General features: G+C 40.2%; 2 protein-coding genes across 6 annotated transcripts in view; both read right to left on the bottom strand.

Annotated features, from left to right (window-relative positions):
* Window positions 1-7,382, bottom strand: part of LOC127576690 (cytochrome P450 26C1-like) — a 30,008-nt gene extending 22,626 nt beyond the window's left edge. Inside the window, exons 1-6 of one of the 3 annotated variants that reach the window (XM_052027343.1) lie at window positions 7,252-7,382; window positions 5,511-5,613; window positions 3,745-4,170; window positions 2,567-2,791; window positions 1,726-2,001; window positions 828-983 (exon numbers count right to left, since the gene is read on the bottom strand). In XM_052027343.1, the coding sequence (XP_051883303.1) occupies window positions 828-983; window positions 1,726-2,001; window positions 2,567-2,791; window positions 3,745-3,948 (861 nt within the window). In that variant the 5' untranslated portion in view covers window positions 3,949-4,170; window positions 5,511-5,613; window positions 7,252-7,382. Of the gene's footprint in view, window positions 1-827; window positions 984-1,725; window positions 2,002-2,566; window positions 2,792-3,744; window positions 4,171-4,991; window positions 5,160-5,510; window positions 5,614-7,251 lie in introns of those variants that run through there. The other 2 variants (XM_052027341.1, XM_052027342.1) reach the window with 2 other exon arrangements.
* A 4,638-nt stretch (window positions 7,383-12,020) lies between these two features.
* Window positions 12,021-17,684, bottom strand: part of LOC127576757 (exocyst complex component 6-like) — a 140,324-nt gene continuing 134,660 nt past the window's right edge. For 2 of the 3 annotated variants that reach the window (XM_052027474.1, XM_052027473.1), the window contains one exon: window positions 12,021-13,218. In XM_052027474.1, the coding sequence (XP_051883434.1) occupies window positions 13,086-13,218 (133 nt within the window). In that variant the 3' untranslated portion in view covers window positions 12,021-13,085. The remainder of the gene's footprint in view (window positions 13,219-17,684) is intronic. The other variant, XM_052027475.1, reaches the window with a different exon arrangement.

Genomic DNA, 17,684 nt, shown 5'->3' with positions numbered 1-17,684 from the left:
CAGTGCAGACTCCGTGAGACAAATGCTCCCTTCAATGCTGTGACCATTCCGTGCTTCAGTGTGAAGTTAACGGTGAGTGGAGCTCTCTCCTGCCCAGATGTGTTCCAGGCAGTTAGTATAAAAAGCGTTCTGCAATTTCTAACGAGAAGCAATGTCTGAAAAGACCAGTTTGTTCTGCGCTTCCAAACCCATTTCTACTTTTGGGGGTGGAAGACAGTTTAGAAGGTATATAGGGCTCACAACACACGTGTATAAATCTGCGTCTGCCTTTCCAGTAACTAAGGATAGTTTTAGTATCATTACCAGCAGGGGCAGTCAACTGGATAGAGACTTCGGAACAATTCCTGCTTCATTTGCCCTCAGGAGACCCGGACTGCAGAGGACCCGCCAGCGTTAGCGCACAGTTGTACTTCAAACACCCAGCGCTGGGGGTCAACTGCCGGGGTGCAGATGGGCTCCATTTGATGCGAGCTGTTTACACATGGTCTTAAGTATTACCATAGGACGGAAACCGCTCCGCTGTGGCCCTAAAGGTGGTGAGTGATGTTACTCCTGATCGGTTACCGGCATTGTACGTTCACACAAGATGCACAACAGCATAGGCAACGCCGTAGTGCCTGCTCCAGTGTGTTTAACCATTTGCTTTGATGCTGCCACCGGCAGTTGTTGCTTGCAGGTTGTTCAGAGCCTTTCTGCTTTTATTTATTCGTGGTGAGTTAGGAAAATGACAAGAATGGAAACGAATATTGTAAAAACAGAAGGAAAATTTAGAAAGAGGGTGGAAGGCGAGGGGATTAATCACATTCCCAGACTCGGGATCCGATTACCTTTAGTTCCTGAAGGCTCGGCTCCTTCCCGTTCTCCCTCGCACTATTCAGCATGAAATCCAAAGCGTCGGGATAGGCACCAGGGCTGTTTTGCTGCAGTTTTTCAGTAATCGCTTTTTCCAGGTACTCGTGCAATGCGTTCCTTGCTTTGATGCCCTTAAAAAAAAGTATATTGTTATAAATAGGTCTCAGTCTGAGTTCACTTTATATTTGAAAGCTTATCGAGATCGTGCTGTCTGGAAGCTACAATGAATGCGGCTCAATCACGAACTCTAAAAGCTACACCACCAGATAATTCTGGTTTAAATCTGATACTTTCCCTCTTTCAATTACAGCACTTACAAACAGAATGAGTACTCTGTACAATACGCAGCCTACTTAAGAGGAACCACTTCTTTAAAATGCTACTGCAATTTAATATGTTGCTGTGTACACAATTATATAGAAATATAAACCAGGAGAAGCTTAAATTCAAAGGTCTGCATTAATATTAAAGCGGGAGTTCGAGGGGAGGGGCTGGTGGAATTTCTTACAAAAGTGGAGAGGAAGTAATGCGATTTTTTAAGAATTACAAACATTAATTCGGTTCGTTTAGATAATGAAGCGGCCAAACTCTCCTGATGCAACACGGCACCTCCCTGGAAAATAATCAGGGAAATAAAGGGAGACAAGAGTCGAGAGGCAACTGCGTTGTGGGGTTAATAGGAAACCTGGGCTAGTCGGTGGCACAGTTCATTGGTCAGGTTGTAAGACAGTCTCGTGGAAAACTCGGCACTGAGCGCTCCAATTGCAAAAACATATCTTATGTTGAGGTGCATTTAATAGGAACAGACAGCAGTGGAGGAAGGGGGTGAACGGATGATGGACAGCCAGTAAACTGATACATCGGTTACCATACCTTACGCAGGCCGCTGAAGGGAATATCCAAAGGCAGCGAGAAGATATTTTCCATCAGCTGCTCGAATATGCAGGAGAGATAGTCGAGCTGGTGATCCGCTGCCCGGAGACCGAGCAGGATCCGGATGGCGATGCAGAAAGTCAGCGCTTTAGTGGCCGGGTAAACGGCGACCGGAGCCCGCTCCTCGCACCATCCCTGCACCCGGGAACGGACTACCTGCTGGGTCCCAGGAATGTAACTGTCCAGAGCGGCGTGACTGAACACCCGGGCCAGGATCTGCAAGCGCAAATGGAGCGTGAGAGCAGTGAAAGCACAGACCAGCCGAGAGACCCCGCAATCTGTTAAAATGCTCGAAGATCCGGATCGAAACACGAGTCGTGGCGCCTTAAAAATCACCTACTCAGATTTAAACAGGCCAGCAATTTTGTTCAGAGACACAAGAGACTGCAGATGCCGGAGGAACTCGAGCGGGTCGATCAGCATCTGTGGGGGTGGAGGAATTGCTGACGTTTGGGGTCGAAAACCTGCACTAGCAATTTGTTTATATATTCAATCATTCGAGGCTCTTTTAAAAAGTGAAGTCTGGTGCTTGGATGCACGGCCCCTTATTGAGATCTGGTGCAAGATAAAACCACAACAAACTGTAGGAGCTCAGCGGGTCAGGCAGCATCTGTGGAGGCAGAGGGATGGTTGACGTTTCGGGTCGAGAGCCTACATTAGGAGCCTGACCCACTGAGTTACTCCAGCTTCAGCTTCTACCAGCTGCAGTCTCTCGTATCTCCATTCTGATCTGGCGCCTTGTACAGAGATTGCTTCATGCCCTCACACCGAAGGTACTTGCCCTCCTCCTCTGGCGGTGCAGCTCCCCGCTGGAGTTGGCGAGCGTGTTGGTGCCCAGGAGGATCCGGGTGCTGTGGGGCCACTGTGCGCTCACCAGGCTGTGCTCTCCCATCAGGACCTTGCGGATATTCTCCGCACCTGTCACTCGGATCACCGGTCTGCCCAGGAGGTGTGTTTTGAAGACGTTTCCGTATTTCTCCCTCCTGGAAGCGTGGAAGTTGGCACCCTGCCGAAAGGGAGGGAGGGAGGAAGGAGTCACCACGGGGAATAGAGAGCTGGCGCAAAGCTCGAGGTTCAGTCTAACTGCCCATCCAAACTGCTTCCGACATCCGAAAACACCTGTAATTATCGCAGAGTGCTTCCGAGGGTTTGGGACGGACCTTTCAATTACTGCTCACCCTTCACAAAACAAAACCCACACCCGAGTCAGCAGCGAGCACAGCACAGCCTGACGCATTGGAGTTTATGCAATTTCATTTTTTTTGCAATATCATTCTGAGGGCGCCCATCTCACCGTTCACAACTCAGGTTAGGGGAATGTCCCGTCTGCATAGTTATCTTCGTTGGTACTCGCCGTTTCCTTACCGTCCCCTCACCTCGAATACTCCCAAATCAATCCTTTCTCTCCTACTATAATGTGCGCGCTAATAATCTGCTCACACGCACCTGATCTTTAAACCATGCGTACTAATGCAGATTTTGCTTTCACAAACCAAAGTCGGCACTAAACGCTGACACGACCAAATGGTTTCGCCCACGAGTTTATGAAGACTTTAAAAAATAAAACAAGCGCATTTACAAAGCATTTTCCGATGTTATGTGAGCCCAGATTATGACACTAACGTGTTTGGAGACAATCTCAAAACACTTCAATTCTCCCTTTATAGGGAGCAACAACTGTCGGAGGAAGATAACAAATCCAGGAGCCAATAAATGCACAAAGTGCCTCGGCGGGACGCCTCGTTATGTATCAGCATAGATGGAACACGACAGAAAGCTACACTGATTATTTTATTTAGCTTTATTTACAGTATTAACTTACGAGTGTTCAAGTCAACCCACCAGAAGCGAAAAATAATCAACCAGGGCGGACGCATTACCTGCCCCTCCCCCCGATATAAAACGCCTCACTAGCAGGATTATCCGCTTCACTAACGATCATTGCCGCCTTCTCCATACCTGTATCATCCAGTGCAGCGTCTCTCCAAGTAGTGGCCAGCCCATCGAGCCTTTGGGAAGCGGCAGCTTGTTGTCCCTGTCTCTGGTTACGTTCCAGGCGAGGGTCCACAGCTGTCTGGAGACAGCGAGTAGGAGCAGAACTGAGAGCAGCGAGGCAAGAGCCGTAGCCAGCGCCGACAGGTAGTCAATCCCGGGCAGGAACATGGCCAGCAGCCGAGAGAGAAATTTACAGCAGCCAACTCTTTTATTTTCACACTGGAGGGAATCTTCACCGAGGATTTAGCGTCTGGATAAGTTTTTAGTATTAAAAGGACGTTCTTTTCTCCCCCCTCTCCCCCCCGCGTATCAAGACGACATTGGCAACGAGCAGTGAAGGGGCTAATGAGAGTCGATCTCTTCCGTGAATCTCCAATCTCCGCTCGTATCCTACACACAAAAGGTTGATTGCCTTCAGAAAAGTAGAAACTGCTCAAACCAAAGATCGTTCATGAAAGTGCCTATTAGAATGGCAGGGATTTCGAATTAAAAATTACCTAATAAACATAACTATAGCCTGTTGGATATGTTATACATTTTTGTTTAGTCGTTAGTGTCGGACGAGTTAGTTAAGGAGAAAAAACTGGAAATAGGTTTTATAAAGGATTTAAAATAACATTTAATTCAAGCCACACATCTCCCGCGATTTGCTCAACGGCATAGCCATTCATTTATCTCAATATAGCGTTTATTTGTAGAGAGTTAACACCTTTAAACACTGGATGTTGGAAATCATCTCCTGTTTATCTTGGGAGTAGAACTATTATCCCTAACGGCAATGCTACATCTCCTAATTCAACAATTCAGCGCACAGACGTATGATTTAAACAGAGCAATCCACAAACGTACACTTATCTAATTAGGCCAGAAGTATGGTTAACACTGAGACAATAACCCTTGTTAAAGAGAGATGATTACTAAAACACATTCGGTTGAAACAGTTCTACCAGTAAGGGATTCGTTATTCGCTAGATCGATTCCAATGTTTTGATTTAGTTTTGAACTTGCAAGTTGTAAACAGAGTGAATATGATATTGATTGGAGTTAATAGCGTCGTGATCTGTTGGCCACATCAGCGCTGAGCACAATCCCAGACTACAGCTCTGGCAGCAAAGCGTGAAAGTTTGCAGTCCTTATTCACACGTGTCAGTGAAAGACTGAAAACAAATAATAGATTGGCTAACGAGAGAAACCAGTTAAAAAAAACTTACTCTTTTGCCGGACGTGCAATTGAAACGTGGGAAGAGTCGGCCGGTTTTATCAGATTGTGTCGTAGTTTTCGTTTAAAATTCCACTATAAACCTGTTCCGGATGAGTATTGGTGGGTTTTCTGTGTACAGCGGTTTTATAGATATTCGCTAACCGGACCATCCACCTCCTCGGATGACGTCGTTGGTAAATTTAAATACTTTGTAAAATTGCAACAATCAGATTGTGTTAATCCGTGCCAAATTAGAGGGATTTAGGGGGGAATTGATCGCAATGATTAAAATCGAAGGAGCGAGGAAGACTGAGTTGGAGAGCAGTCAGTGCATCAGATCACTGACGCTGCCAGGACTCGGTAGTAATTCAATGAGAGAACAGGTAACCAATAGCAGGAACTGCACCAATTCCACATCTACACAGCCAGCCACCGCTATAGATTCCACCATCGACCACTCAGTAACCCAAAGAATACGGGACCACGCCCCTTCACCCCCCCTCCCCCAAAAGGCAATCCGATCACATACCTTTGCTGTCGTTCTCCGACGAAAGTCGAACACTTTGTTATCTTGACCAGGGAGTTTAAACCTGGAGTGAAGTCAGTAGCTGGAGGCGGGTCTTACTTTGTCCCTTTTAAGATGGTTCAAACAGGGGAAATCAATTCATTGACTGAAAGAACGCAAGGCAAACATATATCATAGTCTTTTCATACCTCCATCTATTAAAGTTTGGGAGGAGAATTCACCTGTTTTTTCCTAGACCCTCGATATCGATTAAAAGAGGCGGCGGATAAAGCTCTTTTTTTAGCGGCCGGTGCTCTGCGCAGGGCCTGTTTCAGGAGACTTATGTGATATAACAGCACCTTATAACCATTAGTCGCTGAATAAAAGGCATTGGACCGTAGCAACATGCACCAGGGATTTATGCATCATCAATGCATGTGTCATTCTGTATTGACCTGGATACTCTCCACTAGTGAGAACCATCCAGAATTATTAGGCGTGCACGTTGCTGCAAAGTAGTTGTTTACCTACCCATTAAAAAAAACAAATTGTAAGAAACATGGCTTAAATGTAACTTCATTCACATAGAAACAAAGTTGACCCTTAGATAGTCTTAGGAGTGGTTTGAAGGTCGGCACAACATGGTGGGCCGAAGGGCCTGTATTGTTCTATGGTAATGACAATTTACTTGAAACAATTATGTGCGGTGTTGACCCTTACGCAGCCGCACAGTTAATCTTTCAAGCCGTGGACTGATAGTTAACCTTCAGATATAGCGAGAGCTGATCCTTAACTCAGCTCCACACTGAGCATTAACCGCTCGCCCAGCTGCAATGTTTTCTTTACTGATGAAACAGATAATTATGCTGTTAAAAAGTAATCAGGATTTAAATTTACCAACAACGTTAAACAATTCATACAGGCATCAAATATAAAGTTTCGACTTTATATTGCTAAACACTCCAATATAAATTATTTGCAGATATAAAGTATACAAATCTGGTTGTGTATTTTGCAACGTAATTAAAAGGAAAATGTCGCTGACATTTACAGGTGTGCGTATTTAAACCAATCTGCCAAAACATTTTAAAATGCTGACCATCAAGATGCAGAAACAATCAGTAATGTAAATTAGACTAATAACATTGTTTAATAACTTCCAGTCTTGTTGCTTCAACAGGCAAATCCTAAAAACATGCACTTATCACTTATGATACTGAATTGCTAGTTCAGTAATTTGCTGCCCGATATGGGCCGGGTGTAAGGACGCTGTAATGCAATAGTCCCTCCTCGCATTAGGTACACCTTTTGTCCAGGCCTCGAATTCTTTCCAACAATCTTTACGATTTTCTGCAGTACAATATTATTAACCCGGTCTCTGCTACAGTCGATATTTTTTACATCTGCCCAAGATTTTCCCCCATCATAATACTCTAGACACCTTTAAAATAGTTCCCCTCCTCCATATTTATTTTCCTCTCAGCAGAGATTTGAGTGGTTTTGGATTTAATTATCCGCAATGGGGTTTGTCTTTCCGAACTGTTCCTCCTTAACTCGGACCACCAACTGTGCGAGTGTGCTTTATCCAAATCCTTGAAAATACTACTTGAAAGCAGAGAGTCCGGTGGTTGCCGTAGGAAAAAAAAGTTAGTTTCTTATGGCTTATAAACCTCATTTTTGAAGTCAAATTCTCGTTCAATTTCTATTAAATGCTCTCGTTTGATTTTCTTAACCCCTAAGCATGCGTGGTTATTACAAACGCTACCTGCTGGGAGTAAGAGCATGTTCTGGTTTTAATTCTGTTATACATCCGAATCTCTTTACACGAAGTGTAACAGCTTCACTTTGCTTAGCTGATACCGTCCCTTCATAAGCCGTTTTGAATTTAACGTCGTTAGTTGATCGCCCAGCTCCAGGTGCATCATCTCATCTCCCGCCCCCAGTTATTGAAAACACCTGTTGGAATTTGTTGGTGTAGCTTATATTTGTGTGTGTCCCTTTAACAGTAAAAAGAAACATCGAGTCTCCCGAGGGAAGTGTTCTTTCCCACTCCGCTCCAGAAGGCCCTCCTGACAATTCTCCTGTGTTTTTTGTTTGGTCAGCTTTTTCCAAACCAATTAAAAACAATTTAATTTGTTGTCATTTCTTTGAATGCTGCCAGGAATGTGTTTCACCTCAATATGGTATCAATCTCCTTCCAAGGGATCTCTCGTCGTACCTGGCATTCTTGTATATGACATGACCAGATCTCATATTTGCAAGACTAATGTGATAATTTAAAACATTAATAGAAATTGAAATTAAGAAAAAATCATTAATGGAAAACATTTCTGTTTTCCTCTAATGTACAAGTGCATACTTTCACGTTAACATTTAACATTTATAATATATAGAAAAGGACTTTACAAATTCATGTTATATAACACAAAATTAATTGAAATACATTTATTGGACATAAAAATATGAATACTTAAAATCTAGGATGAACTCATAATTAAATAAAAGTTTGCATATATAGCATCTTTTGCACTCCCTTGATCTCCCAGATATTTACGCCACTTTTTAATTGACTCAGAGGCGGAATACGGCTGACGCTATGTTCACCAGTTTCGTATTGTAAGCAACTTATTTTGAAATTCGCGCATGCCTGCAGGATTTCGTGATCGCTTCCAGAGAAAGCATTTACGCGGGGCATGCAAGTCTGGTTCGTCAAATCAAAACACAAAGCCAATATAAAATATAACGTGCACAGTTTCAGGTTTAAACATATTAAACCTGTTACATCATCAGATGGCTTTGAATCTTCCAATGCAATCAACGCCTTGATAAGATTTTTAAAAAATCCATGGTGGAATTTCCAGCCAAGCATCACCTTGTTTTTAATTCATGTCTGACTTCATTCAAACTTCCACCAAGGGATAGTTTTTTTGCGCATGCCTCTCTGTAAACATGACTCGGTTATTTCCGGCTGCCTTCATTCTCCAATGTTTCGATCATTTGGAATTGGAGAGAGTAACGTCCGGACTGTGGAGACGCCATCTCCAAGAATAAACAGTACCACGATCTGTACAGGATACTATTAAGGACTTCCTAAAGTCGGCCTGACGCTTCACTGGAATTATATTCCACGTGGTGAAATCCTAAAAGGTGGGAGACTGGGTGTCTCAGGGTCTAACAGGATTTTACGAGGGAGCAGGTACAAAGGCCACAGTACTTTTGGGGCGTAGTTTGCAGTAATAACTGCATCCTTAGATGTTAATTACGACAAACCCAACCGGCAATGATTTAGTTTTAAGAGATTCCAGGGTGAAAGCTTGTTTACATTCTCTCATTTTCTTTGCAACGGATGTTTTAAAAAATGAATTGGTCTATGTTAAGGAAGAAATAAATTGCTTTAAAGTCAGCAAAAAAGTGTGCTTCACAAAGTAACACACCGCTATCTGAAAAATGCAGAAGATCAAGGCTTTTTCCAGTCTAATCCAGCGGGGCAGAAGAGGCTTGGTTTACAAGCAGAGGCACGGTGTTAGGAGGGGATAAGTGAAATGCCTTTAATGCATTCGATCTTCCTGGTTCGGGAGTACAGCTTCTTCCCAGGTTTCCTTTCAGCTCAATTAGTGGACGGGTTGTTTCATCTTTTGATAAACTCTGTATCAGAAATCCATTTACCCCCTTTCATAATCCGAAACCAATTTTAGAGTACCGGGTCTCATCCCGCCCGCACTTCCCCGTGGCTCTCAATAATTACCGGACGAATTGTAATTCAACAACAACAACAACAACAACAATCCACAAGTGTTCAGTGGGTGTTTTCTTTATGGAGTCGGTTCTTTTCCAGCAGAAACCCCAGTGATACTATGATTCAGGCCACACACACACCGACACACGCTCCATAACCCACAGGAGAAACAGAACACGGATTCGCCCGGAGAGACGGAACACATACGATTCTCTTCTTTCTCGGGGACATTTAAAACGTGTTTACAGAAACAAAATCTGTCCTTTCATCAAGGTTCTGAGCAGTTTGTTAGGCAAAACCTCGTTTTTTTTAAACAAACCTATCCTTCGTTCAATCGCACATCCGAAGACAACCTTCTAAATGTAATTGGTAATGTAGGAATGCACATCCGAAGTCCTCTGTCAGTTTTGCTTTATGTGGGTTATATAACAAAACCAAATCGAGAAACTCAAGGGCCGGTAAAATAGGAGAGTTAATGTGTACAAAGAATCTAATGTAGGTTTTTGCGTTGTGCAGATGAAAGCCATGTCCACATTGCAAAAAGCCCCCATTCCTTCCAACCAATGCTATCAAACCCCATTCCGAGGGAGGTCATTCAGGTAAAACAACTATATATTTAATTTCTCGAGCTTAATTTCACGTCACTTTTTGCTTTATAGTTAATTTTTTTGGTGCGTTCATAAAAGCTTAGCCAAGAACTAGAAGCTTAAATCAATAGCTACGTTACATAACGAAGAAAGCCATTAAGCCAACATAAAGACAATTCACGTGAAATCAATATCACATTTAGCTGAACAATAAAAAGAGCGTAAAAAACAAACGAACTGGGAGAGGAAACTGCTAATTTTATTAGGGATGCAAATCTTATTATTTGTGGGCATCTTTGAAGTTTATAGTCGTATGTAGTTTAAAAGAAATTAAGATAAGCTAAAAAGGATCGGTTTAGCTGCAGCAATCAGAACGCAATTTAAAAATTAGTAAATAGTACCTTAGGTCTTTTATTCAGGGAAAAAATCTCTAAACAATAATCATGTATAAGGCTTTCATACTGAACTTTTACCACAAGTTTTATTTGTATTAATTTTAAAAAAATGTTAGTATTTACATGTGACCACTTTCATAAATGCAAACGATATAGCCATATTAAGAAATTCCCCATGCAGAAAACGGAGATTTAAACTCTTCTCCAACTTCATAGAGCTCCCCTTCCCAATATAACGTAAAGTACATTTTTAAGCTTTAAAATATTGTAACTTAAGTTTTCAAAATAAATTTTAAATCCAAAATTGTAAAGAATGACACCATCAAGCCCATCATTGTAGGTGTGTGCGTGCCTAGGGGTGTGTGTGTGTACACATTTAGGTCATACTGCTCTATTCGCCACTGTCTAAGTGTTTAGTGAGAGGGGTCCAGAGTAGAGGGTAGGAAGGGGAAGGCATTTGTTTTCCCATTATTCTTTGAATCATCTATGTGTGGTACTCTGGCTGCCTCAAAATTAGTCCTGTACTTATTCTTCTCTTACAATTGCTGCCCACTTCTTAAGGGTTTAAACAGCTTGCTGTCTTTCTTGCAGTGCTCCCAATACTCCTGCTACCTTTACCTAATCACCTGCAACTTCTAATATTACCAAATTTTAGCACCCTCATCACTTCAGTAAGATTCATTGGGAAGCAAATCAGCTGCCACAGTATGATTTAGTGCATAGAAAAAGGGGGAAAAAAATCTTTCACAAAGTGTTTCTGCTTCTGCCCATGATCAGTGATCATTTTACAAAGTATTGTGGTTTTGGGCACTATATCAACATTAATCATTACTTGGATGTGAAATGCCCAAATCAAAATAGGCAAGTAGCAAAAAGCTTTTTAAAGCAATAGCTTTACACAAGTTATTAATATTTGTGAAACTGACCTTTTGGGAAATCAAAAATAGGGTTCTTAAATCATTTAAAATTAGCAATATCTTGCCAGCCCTACAACCCTTTTGCTAGTACAGTTTGATAGCATTTGAGCAATATCAGTATCACAATGTAATTCACTTGAATACTGATATTAGTTTAGCCAATGGATAATGTAAAAACATTTCTGGAATGTAAAGAATGCCAGAGTGACTGTAATAATGATAATTTAATCAAAATATTTGGCAGGTATCAAGCAGCAAGACTGATGTTTGGTTGATCTAGAATAAGAGACTCACTAAACTATTAGGGAGGCTCTAATGTCTTCCTTTCAGAAACACATCATTCTCCTTGGCACCTCAAACTCAAACCTTGGGTTTAGTTTACCATCTTATAATCATTCTGTAATATCCATTTTTTGTTATAAAATGTGTTAAACTTGTCAGTTTATACAAAAACCTGATGTCAATGTACTTCTTTGTATTAATGAATATGTTTGCATCAAAGGCTTCTTGAATGACCCATAAATTGAAGGTTTAAGGAGAGATTAACGAGAGTGGCATTCACATGGAAGGATAAAGAGTTATTCTCATATTAAAACATTAATGAGTGACTTCACTTGGGAGGATTAATGACAGTAACCTTCATATCAAAGCATTATTGAGAGTGATCCTCATATTAAAGCAATAATGAAGGTGATTCACATAATTTGTATCATTCATTAATTCTTCATTAAAACATTAATGAGTAACATTTTGGGAAATCTTAAATTAGAACAGATATTGATGGTCCCTTGAAAGATGCTAATATGAAATGGCATAATTCCAAAATATATCAATTTTAATCTTGTGCAAAATTGTAGTTGTTGGTAAACATCATCCAACAAAATAGAGACATAGAAAGTAACAATTAAAAAGTGCTCAGGGTTACTTTTATTAGAGAGTAGAAATAAAGTACTGCAATAGATCAATGTACAGAATTTAATATCCTTCATTAATATGTCCATCTTGTAAACAAGAATCAACAAACTGGGAAGTCAAACAGTGAGATAATGAAGCTATACACCACATTTCCTATTGATTGTGCAGAGAAGGATCCAATCTGAAAATCAGAGTGAAGCTGCTATCATTTTTCCACCAATTTTTTGAATTAAGGTGTAAACTGTATCTAAAAGGGGAAAAAATGGGCTGAAGTAAATCAAAAGTTATATTTTTTTTCTGAATGCTGGAGAAGTGCTTTTGGTTAATTTTAATATTTTTGCAAAAAACTCAACAAAATTCATCATAGTGGTATAGCCCTGAGTAAAAACATTAAAAATATACAAATTTACATGCAATCATTTCTGTAACGTGAAGGTAAAACATTCCCAAACAGCTCCTTCAGAATATGAAGTGAAAACAAAATTAGACTGAACATCAAAGCAGGTAAAACATACAAACAACTGTGGTCAATAAAGTGAAAAAGAAACATCAGCCAACTCTATGCAAGACTGGAACAACATGCCTTTTTTGTTTATTATTTACAAAGTTATGTCACAGTCAATCCACAAAGTTAGAGATTACAGTGCAACTACCAAACTAAAAAATTATATTGCAACTGTAACTTGCAAAAATCTGTGAAATGTTTTAAACACACCCACCTAACTTCATATTGACCCTGCCCATCAGTCATTTGAGCTTGTGTTATGTACATTTAGTTTTCCAGTGTCCTTAAACAAATTAACTATGAACATTTGCAGTGTGCAGTAAAGACCATTGCACATATTCAGAAAGTCTCAAAACACCAAATTCTGCATGATTTGAAAAATACATACAAAATATTTCCCCTTTCCCTTATTTTATACCAGTATACCCTTTACATTCCCAATTGGATTGCTCTGTTGGTACTTCACATTCTTTTACATTCTGTTGTACACAAATGCTGGCGGAAGAATCATAAAGGGTAGGAACAAAATAACCAGGGCAACAGGCTATGTGTGTTGGGACATGCCATTCACCAAACTGCGTAGTTGCTTCACTACCGTCTCGATTAGTTTCTGTTTATCACGGTCATTTTTTCTGAACTGAGAAAATATTATGTTTTTTTTGTTGGTATCTTTCATCCTGCAAAATAAATTAACCACATTTTTAGTGTCTCAGATCTGCTACGTATTCAAATAAATGCTATCATATTAATCCATTAACAAAAGAACATAGCATCCAATGCAGGATGATATTCAAAAGTATGACATGCTATGGCAAGTACGTTAGAAGTTCAAAGATCAACCTCCAACTTCCACCCTCCCTAAACTTCAGTCAGATAGCTCCGATGTCCCGCACCGTAAGTACTGATCTACACTGGCCTTGGCTCCAAAATAACATCAAATTTAAAATTATTTTCCTCATGTTTAATTAAATCCCTTCAAGGCCTTGACCCTGTCTGCCAGTGTAGGTAATAGCCCTAAAATTCTAAGAGAACTCTACATTTCTCAAATTATGGCCTTTTGTCACTATCCTGATGTTACTCTCTTCTCCACAGCATGCCACTCCTTCAGTTGTCCACACCCAAGTTCCAGAAGTTGGGAATTCTATTATGGAATGTGGGCTACATTAGCATCTTATTCAGTGTTGTTGCACCACTACTCTTTGCAGGTAAACAAAACATTTATTGCCCATTCCTAATTGATCCCAAGGTGGTGACAGTGAGGCACTTTCTTGAACTGCTGTCCATCTAGTCAGGGTACTCCCATGGTGATGTTGATGAAGTGGTTCTGGGATTTCAACTCAACAATGAAGGAAGAGAGATACATTTCCAAGTCCAGACATTGTGTGGTTTAAAGGAGTACGTGCCTTCCCACATGCCTGTTACCTTTGTGCTCCTCAACAGAAGCAGCTACAGATTTGGGAGATGCTATTGAAGCTGCCTTGGTTAGTAACAGTAATGAATGTTGTACACAGTACACACTGCAGTTATGGTATTGGAGGAATTTTAGGGTAGCAGGCCGAGTGTCAATTATGTGGTCTCCATTATCCAGGATGACGAGCATCGTTGCACTGCTTATTTTCTATACAAGCGGAGAGTACCCCAACATATTCCTGACCTGCTATTTGGGGATAGTGAAGAGACTTGAGAGTCAGGATGTGGGATACTCAGTTTCAGACTGGCATTTAGAGCCATGGTAATTATAGGTTTTGCCTAGTACTTGCATGTGGCAAATGTTACCATTCACTTATCACCCCCTGCCCAAAAGTAATCTAGGTTTTCCCTGCATACAGGGACAGACAGCTCCATTTTCTATCGGGTTGGAAATGGAATTGAACACTGTGCAATCACAATCCCACCTGACTTCTGACCTTACAATGGAATACCAAGAATACTGACCTTTGGAACTCCTGCTGTAATGTCCTGGGGCTGAAATGATTGATCTCCAGCAAGCACTACCACTTTCCTTGGTACAAAGATAACTCCAGCCAATGGAGTTTTCCTCTTGATACCCACTGACCTCAGTTTTATAAGGGTGCCTTGATGCTACATTTGGTCAAATCCTGCCTCAATGTCAAGGGCAGTCACTCTCATCTCACTTCTGGAATTGACATCAGGAGCTTTTTGGTGCTGGACATCTACATTGAGCATCATTGAACAGATTATGGGCAAGTAAATGCCACTTCATAGGCCCTTCAATGACATCTCCCATCACTTAATGATAGTCTAACATTCTAGGACAGTGATTGGGTAGATTGGATTTGATCTGCTTGTTTCTGGACAATATAGTCATAGTTGGTAGGATTCAGAACATTGTAGGGAAACTTCAATGGATTTCTAATTCATTGCAATAACCACAGACTCTCAGCTCCTGTAACACTCAGCCATGATTTCTCAAAATTATGTTGTTCCAGTATCTCCTTACATGCTTAGGTATCAAGTTGTATCTATAAATGCTCCTTAGAAGTACCTTGGAATATTGTACCATGTTTAAGCAATTATATAGAAGTTGTTGTTTGATGATCCTCTCCCCATGAGAGTGAATTCTGAATTATAGGTAAGCTCAATGAGGACCAACATTAATGTTGAGGAGGAAACATCAGGCAAACACTAGTCAATTACTTTTGGATGCTTTCTTGAAGCTGGGCCAAAGAGAGGTTTGGGTGCAGACTAGCTACAGGATGCATGATGTGGTACGATATTGGATACATTGTCAATGCTTTGGTCAGGCAAAGTGAAATGAATTGGGTATGTCAATCAAGCATGACAACCACACCATAGTATTTGACCTGGATAGATTTTACCCATGGAAATCATACATGACTATTCTCTACTCAGTAACATATTTGAAAAAATTATCTTATTTTAATTGGTAGAGGTTGATGTAGTATTGTGTATAATAAACTGCTGGGAAACGCACATTGTGCCCCACCTTTGACTCATTGGCTGATGCAATTATGACAATAAAAACTGGTTTTAAAAATAAACAGCAACCTGGCTTACTCTATTTCCATCAAATATTGGCAATTTTACAAGTGCATGACAAGTTTTCAACTTAATCCAGTTATTATATCCACAATAGGGAAATCTACTTTGTGTCAAAACGTCTCTGAAAACAACTATTCACAAGGCAATAGCCTGGCATGCCTTAGAAAGCACTTAAACAACACACTTCAGTTACTCTTGCAATCAAAATTATGCATATTCTTTGTGGAAGGTGGGTAATTGGATCAAGATGCTCAGGTAGAATTCTCTTTCCACACTCATTTTAATATAAATTATGTTATACTTAGTTTAATAGCAAAATATACATTTTGGTAAGCTTTGGAATTTGTTGTAAAACTGAAGTTGTACACTGCCACCACTGGCAGGAAGGTTCAATTACAGCATGCTCACACAGGCAGGAATGTGGTGATAGTAAATAAACACATGTAACTCTGACATACTGAAACCATCAGATACTTTAAAATATTATGCTGACAGTTAGCATGCATTAGTACTTTCTGGATGGTTTCTGCACACAGTCTTTACTCATCTGTCTTTAAAGATGGTATCTGGTAAGAAATTGTCTTCTGATGCATCCTCTTCTGATTTTCATTCTCACCCAATTAGATGTTATTGGCTGCCTTGTCACTCAATGCACTTTTACTTCTCATGATCCAATCATGATTGGTAATTGAATTTGCATAGAAACCTAACAAGGATTATATGAACTGTTTTGCTGTAAGACTTCACTTGAATTATTTTGTTGAAATAAACCACCATGGGCCTGGAGACCATATTCAGGACTAATCTCAAGAAGCTATGACCTTAAGTAAATGGGATATCAGTTTGCATATTTTGTACAAGAGTTTCCTTCATACTACCTTTTGAAAGTTATGTTCAGTTTTGGTACCCTCATGTGATATAGAAGTTATGGAAAAGGTTCAGAGTAGGGTCACAAGAATAATTCCCAGTGTTTAAAAAAAATCAGTTACTCAGAGAACTAATTTGCAGATGCATAAATGAAAGCTAATAATGAACCACATCAAATATTTAAAGAAATGGTCATGCTCTCATTGTTATTATTTGTTAGAATGGTGAAGATGATGGATACAAGTTATGTGAAAGTAGTTTTTAGGCAATTGTCTTCCCCAGAGTACTGCATTCCTTTGAACAAGTTACCAGCTTGTGCACAGTGATAATTCTTTGGACATCTGCAAAAGAGAGACCCCTCCTAATGTGGATATGGAACTTATAAAAGTTAGGTAATTCAAGCATGATGAAAATAGTCTCTTGGGCTAATTCTTGTTTATTTAATTGCCTTGAATAAGAGTTTTCCAGATATTTTCCCCCCATAAGCTTTGTTTCCCCCCTCCCCTCGCCATGTTGTTTTGACTCTCCCAGAAGGAATGGCCGCTAGAGAAGGTGTTTCACCAAGCAACTGTGATACATGTTCAAGGATTAGAGACAGTTTATAAGAATCCCTCAAAGGTAAATCACATTGTCGTTTATGTACAATACTGAGTAAAGATTAGAGAAAAAAGTTTTAGAAGGCAACTGGATGATCCTATAGATGACTTGGAAAAGAAAAATCAAGAGTTACTGTAAAATAAATTGAGACAAGTGGTCATAGATTAGTAGTACATGACATGGACTATTGCATTGGAATTTAAGAAATAATTAGACTCTGACAGGGAAGAAATAGGAAAAGGAGATAATTTATCCTAAAATGGCCCATTGATTCAAATAGCTAACCATATCTGTGAGTTTGAAGGAAAGGATTTTCTTTTTCACTAGCATTCAATGAAAATAGTAGAAACATACATAACCACCAGTCATTTACTGCACAACTTTCAATCATTCAGATGCTGAAACTATATCCATGCATTGTCGTAGAATTTAATCATCCAAGTCTATTAACTAATCTTGTGGAGTATAATACTTTGTTTTAGATTACATAGTAATTTTGTTAACTCAGAATTATTCTAATTGAAGTATTTGCACTAGAATTAACACTGCAGAAGATTAAGTCCGGCTCCTATGGTGAGGGTGAAAAGTAGGAGATAGTGGGGGAGAGAACAGCAAGTTAACTACGGGATGTGTACCAAGGATATTCCTGCTGCCA

Source organism: Pristis pectinata, chromosome 12 (genome assembly GCF_009764475.1).
Source record: "Pristis pectinata isolate sPriPec2 chromosome 12, sPriPec2.1.pri, whole genome shotgun sequence".
NCBI lineage: Eukaryota > Metazoa > Chordata > Chondrichthyes > Rhinopristiformes > Pristidae > Pristis > Pristis pectinata.
Note: the sequence above shows the minus strand (reverse complement) of the source record. Positions and strands in the feature narration are given on the sequence as shown.